The following is a 13,685-nucleotide window of genomic DNA, read 5'->3' as shown; positions in this document are numbered from 1 at the left end:
GGGCGGGGGTGGGGGGCGCGGCATTTTCAAATTCCTCTTTTCCATCCTCACCACTCCTACCCTTTGCCAATGCTGAACACCCACACATACACACCTACCGTATCCCTTAGTAGCTCTTTGAATCACTGGGTAACTGCCTCTTCTAGAAAACTCCTCTCCCAGGTCAATCAGAGCTTCCTTCACTACTTCATATCCATGCAAGACCACGGTGGGCTTCATGCCAAAATACAGAGTGAACACAGGGCCGTAGACTTTTGAGAGCTGGGAATGAAGAGGCATGTAACAACAAAAGAAGTCAATATGAGATACTATGCTGTGCCTGATGCTGAATGTATTATCATCCTGCTATTATGTTTTTATTCTGCCAGAGAGAGCCTAATTATGTATTAAATTCAGAATTTAATGCATAAATATGGTGGTAATTGTTATAGGTTCTACTTACAGATGACCTGAAATGCTGGGTAATGGCCCAAGTAGCTGGTGCACAGATTATAATTAATCCTCAGATCAGCACTTTTAGTGGGTTTATTTTCCCCACTATAAATAAGGAAACTGAGGTTGCAGAATTCTGTTCCATGTCCAGCACCCCAGGGCTAATATGTAGACGATTCAAATTTGAAGATCATAGTCACCCTCTGATCCTTGAGAGCAATGTAGCAATCCTCAAGGCCCACCTTTTGGACCAATAGCCAGCTCACTGCTTCAGAATCACCCATGGAGCAGTCATTAGAATTCTGATTCTGTAGCCCTATGATGAATACTAGAAATTGATAATTTAAAAAATAAGTTCATATAACTCTAATGCCCAGCCTAGTTTGAGATCCTCTGGTATCACTAACACAGAAAGAGAGGAAGCATCATAGAGGCAGTGCCAGGACATGCAGCATCTCACGGAAGAACAACACCTTCTATGCGGCAGCATTCACAGGGTACAGATGGCAGTTTCCTGCAGAATCCAAATGAATGCTGCTGCCACCAGTGGGACTCTAACTGATGATTTGTTTCTTTCATTCCCCCGTGATCATCCTAATCCTAAATTAATTCCTTAACACCAGGCACAATGCCCTTCTTCAGAAAAGTTCTGTTTTCCTGGTCATATGAACAAAACACACAACTTATATAGTCAATGATTTCTGGAAAGAAATCGCTAATCACATGCTGAAGCTGCCAACTCATTAGAAAAGACTCTGATGCTGGGGAAGATTGAAGGCAGGAGAAGAGGACGACAGAAGATGAGATAGCTGGATGGCATCACTGACTTCAGTGGAACTGAGTTTGAGCAAGTTCTGGGAGGGGGTAAAGGACAGGGAAGCCTGGCGTGCTACTGTCCATGGGGTCACAAACAGTCGGACACAACTGAGCGACTGATCAACAATATAGTAAATTATTTCTGGAAAGAAATCACTAATCACAAAACATTTTACTTACCCTTTACTTTCAGTCCCATATGAAATAAAGAAAGGAGGTAACACTCCCAGCTTTTAAAACTTAATTATTTTGATTCTACCTTACAAAGACATAAACACTTCTCTACTCACAAAACACATTAATTTGTTCCTCTATTTATGGTAATAACAGGCCTGAAAAGGCAAGAAAAATATCAAATTTACAGGGAGTAATTTGCTTCAAACTGACCTGCTTTAACAGTGTGCTCATAAGAATATATATTATTTTTTAAATTGGGCTTATTTTACTTACCTTTTACAAGACACTGGAGGAACATAAAACCTACTTACATTGGTTAAAGATTTGCTGATGTCCTTAACATCTAACTGTAGGATGTTTCCAAGAATCGGGAGAGGTGTGGGGCCCGGCGGGAGCTTCCCTTTCCCAGAGCTCTGTTTCCAGAGTGAGAGGAGAAGCAGAGAGCAGAGACAGAGCACCAGGGCCACAGCCAGATCCATTGACGCCGTCTCTTCTTACTCAAGACAACTGTGGACCTGAAATCGAGAGCTTTTGTAACAGGCCCTGCTAATTCAACTTGGGCCTCCCTGAGGAATAAAGATACCATTCAATCACATCCACTTTGTACTCTATTCTGAATGGACTTTGGCCATTGATAAAGATAAAATTAAAGTGTCCTTTAGTCTTGTTTTCCTTCTGTTCAATGACGACTGTAGAGACTGTCATTTAATTGCACTGGGTTGGGATCAGGTTTGCTAATAACAACAAATAAAAAGTATTTCCATTGTGCAGCCAAGAATTAGAACCACTAAAATAAATAACTTGATGCCCCAAACAGCTCAAAACTCTGGATTCTAGTCAATGACCAGTTGCAAATGTATGACTTTGAGGGAAATCTGTGTATTCTGTGCCTTTTTTTATTTAAAAAAAAAATTATCTTGTAATGCAATATAGGATAATTTGTCCTTAAAAATGTATGTGTTTAAAATTTTTAATGTAATGCACTACCATTGCAGTTATAAAAAAATAATTAATTATGACATATTTAAGATAGTTTAAAAATCAGAATAGAGTAACTATGGTTCTGGCATCCAAAATGAAGTTTGGTGGTCATTGTGGATGTGGTTTTTAGACATAAGTGTTCCTGTATCACTGAGAACTTGAATTCTTTTCTGTGTCAAATTCAAGGACTCCACCAACTATTTTCAAAACAATATATGTTAGCAGGTACTTGCTACAATTTTGTATTTTCAAAGTCCTCTCCAGACTCTCCTCCCTCTGATCCCCCATCCCTGCATCCACTCCTTCACAACTCTGTAGTCATTTCTAAGTCCAACCAATTTTGCTTACAAGTCTAGTTCTTGACAAAAACTTCACCTACTCTTGTGATTTCTTGTCTTTATTAAATTCCCCATTTTGTAGCCTAGGAGAACGTCATTTAAGACCTTCTTGGATCTGTGCTTCCTGAGCTACAGTCCTATCAAGGTCCAAATAAACACCTCTTGATTTTAACCAGATTGTCATTCTTGGAATTCATGCTTAACATTAACATAATTCAAACCTGACCAAAGACATATACAGTAATTATCTAAGTAAATTTACATGATTTTTACCTTGAAATCTCAATTCTACTTTAGCAAAAAAAAAAAAAAAAAAGGAAGGAAGAGATAGTAATTTGATATTTTTTATATGAGGGAAAAGGTGATTCTGAGATAAGAGAACTGTCCAGCATCACAAGGCTCATAATAAATAAAATTAGGATTTAAACTGAGATATTCTGACTCCCATTGTGATGCATTCTCATATATACCTCAGCTGCCTCAAGAACAATTTTAGAAAAACCAAACCAAATAGCCTAAAATATTACTCTGAATATGCACCCCACTGATTGTTCATTGATTGTTCATAAATAACAGGCGTCACAGGATACGAATGTCCCTGGACTTCGAGGGGAAAAGTCATAGATTCTTAAGACAAGAAATTCTAAAAAGATATTCACCCTTCTCCAACATCAAAGAGCAAAACTTGCTCAGGCAATGGAGGGAATAGACAGTCTCCAGAATTTAGTGGGGAAGGCTTGAGAAACTATGACTCAAGCCTCCTACTTGCCTCCAGACACAATTGTTTCTGTTGCCTTTTGGAGTCTGTCTTTGTCAGAAATAATGAAATTAAGAATACACGGGAAAAAAAAAAAAAAAAAGAATACACGGAAAATGCAGACTTGACTGATATAAAAAGGTGTTTAGTAGGAGTTTGTTAGGACTGCAGCCCAAGAGACAGAGATTCAAGAAACAACTGAATCACTCTCTGCTGGACTACAAAAATATGGAGGCTTATGAGGGCAAAATTCACAAAATTACAAAACGTGTTTGTCAAGAATCACTGTTGGAGCTGGCAAGTAAGGGTTCCTATTAAGTAATCGTTGGCTGGGGTTCAAAATGGTTGCACAGTTACAATGGGAGACCTTGAGAATATAAGGATGAGCTGGTTTTCTGAATAGGGCTAACCCTGTCCTAGGGTCTGGTACAGGTCAAAGAAACACCAAGTTCTCAGAGGTGTGGAGACAACCCTGAGACTGGATCCTCAATGGCCTGCTGACTCCATTGTTGTATGTCTGAACTGTGATTACTACAATTTAATTCCAATTTGTCATTAAGAGCAAGGAAGATTTTACACAGAACAACAGGTGTGGATTCAGTGGAGGATCAGAGGCATAGACTTATTAAACCCAGAACCACCAGTACATGCAGATCCAAACAGAAGACAGTTAGTGGTCATGATGATCTAAATATCACTGGAGGGGTGAACATCACTAGATCACTAATAGCAGTCCTTTACAATCACATATTCTACAAAGATATCCTATTTGTTTAGATTGACTAATGCAGTTATTTCTAAGATCTTTTTGCGGGGAGAAATAAGTTTTTGTCAAGACCCAATTACAAAAATTTTTTTAACTTTTTAAAAATTTTATTTTATATTGGAGTATAGTTGAGTATATTGTTTATATTAGAGTATATATAACTACTATATAAACTACTCCAATAGTTTATATTGGAGTATATTGGAACATAGTTGATTTACAGTGTTGTGTTAAGTTCAGATGTACTGATGCTGCTAATTCACCTCAGTCGTGTCCGACTCTGTGCGACCCCATGGGCGGCAGCCCACCGGCTCCCCCGCCCCTGGGATTCTCAGGCAAGAACACTGGAGTGGGCGCCATTGTCTTCTCTGTCAGGTGTACAGCAAAGCGATTTCGTTATACACATACCTATTTTTTTTCAGATTATTTTCCCGTATGGGTTACTATAGAATAGTGAGTAGAGTTCCTTGTCTTATACAGTACGTCCTTGTTTACTATCTGTTTTTATACAGTAGTGTGTGTAGGTTATTCCCACCTTCTAGTTTATCTCCCCCTCCCCCTTTCCACTTTGGTAGCCATAACTTTGAGTCTATTTCTGTTTTGTAAATGAGTCATTTGTATCACGTTTTAGATTTCACATGTAAGTGATATCATATGATATTTGTTTTTGACTTCACTTGCTATGATAATCTCTATGTCTATTCTTGTTGCTAGAAATGACATTATTTCCTTCATTTTTTAGGTTGAGTAGCATTCCATTGTCATATGTACCACACCTTCTTCATCTATTCATCTGTCAATAAACACTTAGATCTACTCCATGTCTTGGCTTTTGTAAATAGTACTGCAGTGAACAATGGGGTGCATGTATTATCTCGAAGTATGTTTTTCTCCAGATATAAACCCAGGAGTGGGACTGTTGGATCATATGGTAACTCTATTTTTAGTTTTTTAAGGAACCTCCATACTGTTTTCCACAGTAGCTGTACCAATTTACATTCCTACTAATAGTGCAGGAAGGTTACCTTCTCTCCACACCCTCTCCAGCATTTACTGTTTGTAGACTTTCTGATGGTGGCCATTCAGTATGGTGTGAGGTGATTTCTCATTGGAGTTTTGCTATGCATTTTTCTAATAATTAGTGACTTTGGGCATCTTTTCATGTGCTTTTTGGCCATCTATACCTCTTCTTTGGAGGGATGTCTATTTCTATTTTTTTCTATTTTGTGCCCACTTTTAGCTTGAGATGCTTGGTTTTTTTTTTTTTTTTTAGTAATGGGCTGCATGAATTGTTTGTATATTTTGGAGATTAATCCCCTGTGAGTTGCATCATTTGCAAATATTTTCTCCCATTCTGTGGGTTGTGTGTTCATTTTGTATATGGTTGACTTTGCCATGCAAAAACTATTCAGGTCCTATTTACTTACTTTTTAAAATTTTCATTACTCAAGAAGGTGGATCCAAAAAGATATTGTTGCGATTTATCTCAAAGAGTGTTTTGCCTATGTGTTCCTTTAAGAGTTTTATAGTATCTGGTCCTACACTTAGGTCTTTAATCCATCTGAGTTTATTTTTGTATATGGTGTTAGAGAATGTTCTAATTTTATTCTTTTACATGCAGCTGTCCAGTTTTCCTAGAACCACTTATTGGAATGACTGTCTTTACTCCATTGTCCATTCTTGCCCTCTTTGTTGCAGATTAATTGACCAAAACTGCATGAGTTTATTTTGGGGCTATCTATCTTCTTCCATTCATCCTTTATCCCTCATGTTTACATGGATTCATGTTTTACTCACCATGTAATAGGATTTTCACACCCATGATTTTCTCTCAATTACCTTAGCTGAAGGTAAAACTATTTCCATTTGGGGAATGAAGAAACTGGGCCTTGGAGAATCAATACTTGTGCCAAGGACACAGTATCTGCATGTGGTAGAGCTGAGACTGGAACTCACATCTCTTAAATCATGTGTGCTTCCCCCAAACCAAACATTCAGTTCACCAGGGTCACCACACTACCTGTGTATGTGGCATGATTCAATATTTTGTGATTCATCCTAATCAGTGAATTTCCAAATATGTTGACTTGGTTAATAATTAGTGTACCAGTTGATTAAAATGGGGGTCAGAAGAGTTTAGTTTTCTAACCTGTGAACTTGATTGAGTCTAAGACTCAGAGTAGCTTTTATTTACAACAAAGAGAAGCAGTAATTTGCTGCCTAACTCAGGTAGCTCTAAACCCTAAAATAACTGAACAGTTTATTGTGGATGAAATCTATTTGGTCACTTTCTTTAGAGCTTCCCTTTTATTCTTTGAGAAATGAGTGTGCCTGCTTTGTTCCACTTTCCTTCTGTTAAAAGCTCATTGCTTTTTATAGAATAATAGAAACAAAGATAATTTAAAGATTCAAGGAATCTCTGAGATCAATTAGTCCAGTCTTTCTTTTTTCTAAGGGGCAATTAGAAAATCAACTTGGATGATGTTTCCTCATTGCATTAGTTCAAAGCCTTGAGTGAAAATCCAAGTTTTCCATCTCCCAATTCAATACTGTCTCACATCAAATAGCATTTTTCTGACTGTCCTAATGATCAGGAGGTCATCATCATTAACTCCTTCATTGTCATTGAATAATGCAAACTTCAGTTTGGCTAGAGTTGTGAATTAGTGTTTTTTTTTATTAATAGAAATTATTTTATATTTTATTGAAGCACAATGCAATTGGTTTCTAATATTATATTAGCTTCAGGTGTACAACCTAGTGACTCAGTATTTTTACAAATTATACTCCACTGTTACTAAGAGATAATGGCTATAATTGACTGTGCAGTACAATATATTCTTATTACTAATCTATTTTATATACAGTAGTTTGTATCTCTTAATACTCTTCACTTGCCACACACCCCTCCCTTCACCCATTTAGTAAGCACTACTTAGTTTTCTATATTTGTGAGTCTGTTTCTGTTTTGCATATACATTCATTTTCATTAGATTTTCAATTCCTGATATAAGTGATCCTACAATAATTTTTTATCTGTCTGACATATTTCACTATGCATAATATTTTCTAGGACTATCCACTTTGTTGCAGCTGGTGGAATTTCATTCTTTTTAATGGTTGAGGAGTTATTTTATTGAAGATTATATTATATTCCAGTATAAATATACAGACACATCTTCTTTACTGGTCATCTATTGATGGACACATGAGATGCTTCCTTATCTTGGCAAGTGTAAGTAGTGCTACTATGAACACTGGGGTGCATTTATCATTTTGAATTAGTGTTTTCATTTTCTTTCTGGTATATAGTCGTGTTGTTCAGTTGCACAGTCGTGTCCTACTCTTTGTGATCCCATGGACTGCAGCACGCCAGGTCTCCCTGTCCTTCACCTACTCCTGAGGTTTGCTTAAGTTCGTGTCCATTGCATCGGTGATGCCATCCAGCCATCTTATCCTCTGATGCCTTCTGCTCCTCTGCCTTCAATCTTTCCCAGCATCATGAACTTTTCCATTGAGTCGGCTGTTCACATCAGATGACCAAAATACTGGAGCTTCAGCTTCAGCATCAGTCCTTCCAGCGAGCATTCAGGGTTAATTTCCCTTAAGATTGACTGGTTTGATTTCTTTGCTGTCCAAGGGACTTTCGGGAGTCTTCTCCAGTACCAGAGTTCAAACACATCTATTCTTTGGCATTCTGCCTTCTTTACAGTCCAGCTCTCACAACCATACGTGACCACTGGGGAGACCACAACCTTGACTATATGGATCTTTGTCGGCAGAGTCATGTCTCTGCTATTCCGTATGATAACTCTAATGCTGTAGTATCATACAGAACAACAGCATTACCTTAAAAGTACCCTGTGATACACTTATTAGTCCCTCCCTCCACCACGCCCCTGGCAACTGATGATCTTTTCACTGTATTCATAATTTTGCAATGTAGCCTTCAGATTGATTTCTCTCAGTAATTCTCATTAAGTTCTTCCATGTGTTTTCATGGCGTGATAGGTCTTTTCTAAGGGAAAAAAGCAATATTCAATTGTTTGCATATACTACAGTTTGCTTATCCATTCACCTATTGAAGGACATCTTGGTTTCTTCTGAGTTTTGGCAATTATGAATAAAGCAATTATAAAGATTCATGTACAGATATTTATTTATTTTAAATTGAAGTACAGTTGATTTACAATGCTGTATTATGTTTTAGATGTACAGTAAAGTGATTCATTTATATATATATATATATATATATATCCTTTTTAGATTATTTTCAGTTATAGATTATTACAAAATACTGATATAGGTCCCTCTGCTATATAGTAGATCCTTGTTGATTATCTATTTTATATACAGTGTGATATATATGTTCATTTCAGACTCCTAGTTTATTCCTCTGTCTCCCTTCCCCTTGGAAAACCATATTTGTTTTCTCTGTCTGTGAGTCTATTTCTGTTTTGTATGTAAGTTCACTTGTATCATTTTTTTAAGATGTCACACATAACCAATATCATATATTTGTTGTTCTCTGTTTGACTTCATTTTTACTATGATAATCTCTATGTCCGTCCATGTTGCTGCAAATGGCATTATTTCATTCTTTTTCATGGTTGAGTAATATTCCACTGAATATATCTTCTTTACAGTTAAGGCTATGATCTACTTGAGTTAACTTTTGCGAATGGTATAAGATCTTGTGTGTGTGTGGAAAAGAGAGACGGAATTGGGGGAGAGAATATTCCATATTGGGAGAAACCTTTGCTGAAAAAACTAGCCTCTATATTTTTCCATTGGATTGCTTTGCTCTTTTGTCAAAGCTCAGTTTTCTATATTTATATCTAGGAAGTGGAAATCCACTGCAGTATTCTTGCCTGGACATTCCCATGGACAGTAGTGAGCCTGGTGGAATACAGTCCGTGGAGTCACAATGAGTCAGACATGACTGAGTAACTATAAACAACAACAATAACTAGCCTCCCTCTTCTGTTCCACTGATCCATATCTCTATGCTTTCATCAATACCACACTGTCTTAAACACTGTAGCTTCCAGTAAGTCTTAAGTCAGATAGTATCAGTGCTCTGTCCTTGTTCTTTTTCTTCAATATTGTGTTGGCTATTCTGGGTCTTTAAACTGTTCACACAGATTTTAGAAAAGACTGTCCATATCTTAACAAAAATCTTGCTGAGATTTTGATTAGGATAGCATTGAATCTTATACTAAATTGCTCAGATGTTCAATCGTGTCTGACTCTTTGCGACCCCATGGACTGTAACCTACCAGGTTCCTCTGTCCATGGGATTTTCCAGGCAAGAATACTTGAGTGGGTTGCCATTTCCTTCTCCAGGTGATATTTCCCACCTAGAGGTCAAACCTGATTCTCTTGTATTGTAGGCAGATTCTTTACCAACTGAGTCACCAGGGAAGAACACTAAATTGGGGAGAACTAAATAGGACACAATTCTGAGACCTCATATTTGCTGGACATGGAATATACTTCCTATTATTTAGGGCCTCTTTGGTTTCTTTAATCAGAGTATTATAGTTTTATTTGAATAGAACTTGTAGAGGTATTGTCAGATTTAGATTTAAGTAGTTCAATTTTGTTTTAATGTACATAATATTGTGTTTTTAATGTCAAATTCCAATTGTTAGTTGCTAGTATATAGGAAAGAAACTGATGGCTATATGTTAACACTATGGACTTCTCTTGTGGTTCAGCAGGTAAAGAATCTGCCTGCAATGTGGAAGACGTGGGTTAGATTCATGGGTTGGGAAGATCCACAGGAGAAGGGAAAAGTTTCACACTCCAGTATTCTGGCCTGGAGAATTCCAGTATTCAGGCATGGAGAGTCAGACACCACTGAGAAATTTCACTTTACAATATTATATACTGAAACCATGCTAAAATTGCTTATTAGTAGTAGTTCCTGGAGTTTTTGAAAAAACTTTTGGGTGATTTTCTACACAGAAAATCACATTGTCTGAGATAAAGACAGTTTTGTTTCTTTCTGTCTGCATACTCCTCTTATTTCCATTTCCTGTCTTACTACAAGATCAAATAGGAATGATGACAGAGGACACCTTGCCTTACCCCTCATTTTAGCAGGAAGGCTTCTAGTTTCTCACCAAAGACAATGATGTTAGCTGTGACTAATTTGCAGATGTTTTTTCTCAAGTTAAGGAAGTTGCACCTCCATTCCTAGTTTGCTGAGAGTTTCTATCATGAGTGGGTTTTGGATTTTGTCAGATGATTTTTACACATAAACAAAAATGCAATTTTGTGATTTCTAGTCTTTAATTTGTTGAAGTGACGGTTTACACTGATTGGTTTTCAAATACTGAACCAGTGCATGAACCAGTCATGGACACCTTAGATAAATCTTATTGGACATTGTTGGATTTGGGTTGTTAATATTTTGCTGAGGAATTTTGCATCTATGTTTATGAGAAATATTGGTCTGTGCTTTTCCTCTTTTGTAATGCCTTTGTCTGAACTAGGGTAATACTAGCCTCATGAAATACTAGCTTCATAAAATACTAGCCTCATCAAATGCTTCAGGAAGAATTTCTACTACTATATTAACTCTAGGTAACATGCAACCAAAGGTTAACTGAGGTTTGCATTTGAAAGGGAGAACAATTGCTTCCAGGGGCAGTTTTCCCGGGTAGGGATATTGAGATCAGTAATGGTGAGAAATTCAAATTCAAACTAAGCCACAGGAAACTACATATGAAAATCAGAATAAAAATTAATGAGATTGTGTATAAGAAATCACCAGGAAAAAAAAAAAATCCATGAAACCAAAGGTGGTTCTTTAGAATAGAATTGATACAGCTATACCCAGGGCTACCCTCACCTGCTAAGTCAAGAAGACACAAATTAAACAAATTGTAGTTAAAATGGGGGGGTCATTTCTTTGATGCCATGGACATTCAAAGCATAATAAAATAGTATTATTAACAGCTGTACATCCATGAATTTGATAGCTTAGTTGAAATGGGTCAATTTGTAAGCATACAATCTGCTGAAACTCACACAAGAGGATATAGCATTAGTAACATGCCATAATAGGAAGCTCTGAACTTTTCACCCCCCAATGGCCACACTGATTCAGAGCAACATGTGGAGCACTTCTCTTTGTAAAAATAATCCAGAACCTAGTTGAAAGACTTCTACACCCTTAGTGAATGTGAATCCAGCCACATCAAACCCAGAAAGAATTAACTCTAGGGAACATGCAACCAGGGCTTCCCTGGTGGCTTAGACAATAAAGACTCCGCCTGCAATGCGGGAGACCTGGGTTCGGTCCCTGGGTTGGAAAGATCACTTAGAGGAGGGCATGGCAACCCAGCATGATATCTTTGCACTTTTTCCTTTCTTTTCTTACCTACAATGTGCACAAATCTGAGAAATGACTTATCAAGCTCTGCTTTTCACTAGGAACATATACAGGAGAAATGGATCTGCATTGATATACACTAATCACCTTATTTTATCTGGAGTGCCTAGTACTATGTGGACTTCCCAGTTGTTGCTTGTGTTAAAGAACCCACCTACCAATCCAAGACATGTAAGAAACTTGGGTTCAATCCCTGGGTTGGAAAGATACCCTGAAGGAGGTCATGGCAACCCATTCCAGTATTCTTGCCTGGATAATCCCACAGACAGAGGAGCCTGGTGGGCTCCAGACCGTATGGTTGCAAATATTTGGACTGAAGTGACTTCGCATGTGTGCAGCTAGTATGAAGTATGGAGTGTGCATGTTTGTGTTAAGTCTCTTCATTCATGTCCAACACTTTGCAATCCTATAGACTGTAGCCTGCAAGGCTCCTATGTCCATGGGATTCTCCAGGCAAGAATACTTGAGTGGGTTGCCATTTCCTTCTCCAGCAAAGCTTCCCAACCCAGGGATCAAACCCACGTTTCTTAAGTCTCCTGCATTGGTAGGCGGATTCTTTACCACTAGCACCCCCTGGGAAAGCCCACGTTTGGAATACTACACAGTGTTAGATAAGTATTTGTATATATGGTCTCCAATACAAATGTTACAGAATATGAAGAACAGCAGACACATTTCTGACTGTACAATGAATGAGGAGATGTCAGAGAAGCTATTCTCAGGAAAGCTTGATGAGAAACAGGTGAAGGATGCCCAAGATAAGAGAGAGTTGAAGACAACACAACAGAAGTCAAATGATCTAACACATTCCTCACCCAGGAATGAAGCAGAGCTGGTAAGGAGGCAGCAGAGAAGCAAACCCACTGGCAATTGGGGTGGTATCAATGTCCCTTGGGTCAACTACAGATTTAAAGGTAAATTTTTTCTAAAATTGTGCTCAGGAATAAAAACAGCACCATGCCAGGTACTCTCACCCACGAATCTGTTTTCCTGAAAATAACAAACATAGTGAGCACATACTTCTTGAACACTGCGTTGCGGGTTGTCAGAAAGAGACTATGTAGTAACCATTTGATGAATGTTTGAGTGGATGGATGGAAGGCGGGATAGACAGATGGACAAAAGTGGACACACATGTTATCCATGTAACATTTTACCTTAACAGGCATCCTTCTTTCAACAAATATTTACTGAGTATCAGCACTATACCAAGTATCCATACATTATAGCTGCAATTTAATATTTTCAAGTTTTCATAAATTTTTTTCTAGAAACACTCATACCTTGGTTGTATTTTTGTTCTTGGCTTGATGGTCCCAATAAGTTACTTTTATTTCTTCACAGCCTTTTCTCTGCTGTAAGTATATCTACTCTTCATCAACCTCCAAAACACCTTGAAGTTTCAAGTTTTATAATACATGGTTCCTTTTGGTTAAGATTAACTTCTTGGACATTTTCAGTACCCAGCTCAAATTTTCCTTCTGAGTTTGAAATAACTGGGTCACCTCTCCAAAGTTCCGGTAACCTAGCCCAAGAATGAGGATGTATCATGAGCAGTGAAAGTGTGTGGCCCTGGGACTGCTGCCCCTTACCATAGACAAAGAACATTTTTACCAGCCCCAGAGTGAGAACTATGTAAGTTCCCACTGATCACCAAAAGTTAATCTTGTCCTCTGAAGTAGTGAAGAAAATAAATTTAAGTTACCTGCTGAGAAAGCCATGAAGAAGTCAGTCTTCTTAAAGTTTCTACTCTCATCCAGGAAGTGGTCAGGTTCAAACACTTCTGAGTTGGTGATTCTTTGTCATCATGTAGCACAGAAGCCAGGGATGTTAATACATCTGTACCCTGGAAAGAACAGATGAAGACACACTGAACTATGAAGAATCATGGAGCTGGAAGAAATGTTGCAAATTATTTACTCCAGTCTTATGATATAGATGAATGATCTTAGGTCCAAAGAAGAGCAGTGGCATTTTGAGGCAAAAGAAACAGGTAGCAAACAAGGATAAGTTTAA

At 37.8% G+C, this 13,685-nt stretch overlaps 1 protein-coding gene across 4 annotated transcripts in view; it reads right to left on the bottom strand.

Annotated features, from left to right (window-relative positions):
• LOC136158241 (cytochrome P450 2C19-like) overlaps window positions 1-13,458 on the bottom strand; it is a 36,993-nt gene extending 23,535 nt beyond the window's left edge. For 2 of the 4 annotated variants that reach the window (XM_065920022.1, XM_065920023.1), the window contains exons 1-2: window positions 1,737-1,904; window positions 99-261 (exon numbers count right to left, since the gene is read on the bottom strand). In XM_065920022.1, the coding sequence (XP_065776094.1) occupies window positions 99-261; window positions 1,737-1,904 (331 nt within the window). The other 2 variants (XM_065920025.1, XM_065920024.1) reach the window with 2 other exon arrangements.
• Between the last annotated feature and the right edge of the window lie 227 nt (window positions 13,459-13,685).

Source organism: Muntiacus reevesi, chromosome 2, assembly GCF_963930625.1.
Source record: "Muntiacus reevesi chromosome 2, mMunRee1.1, whole genome shotgun sequence".
Lineage (NCBI taxonomy): Eukaryota > Metazoa > Chordata > Mammalia > Artiodactyla > Cervidae > Muntiacus > Muntiacus reevesi.
The sequence above is the reverse complement of the archived record's forward strand: the minus strand, read 5'-3'. Positions and strand labels throughout refer to the sequence as shown.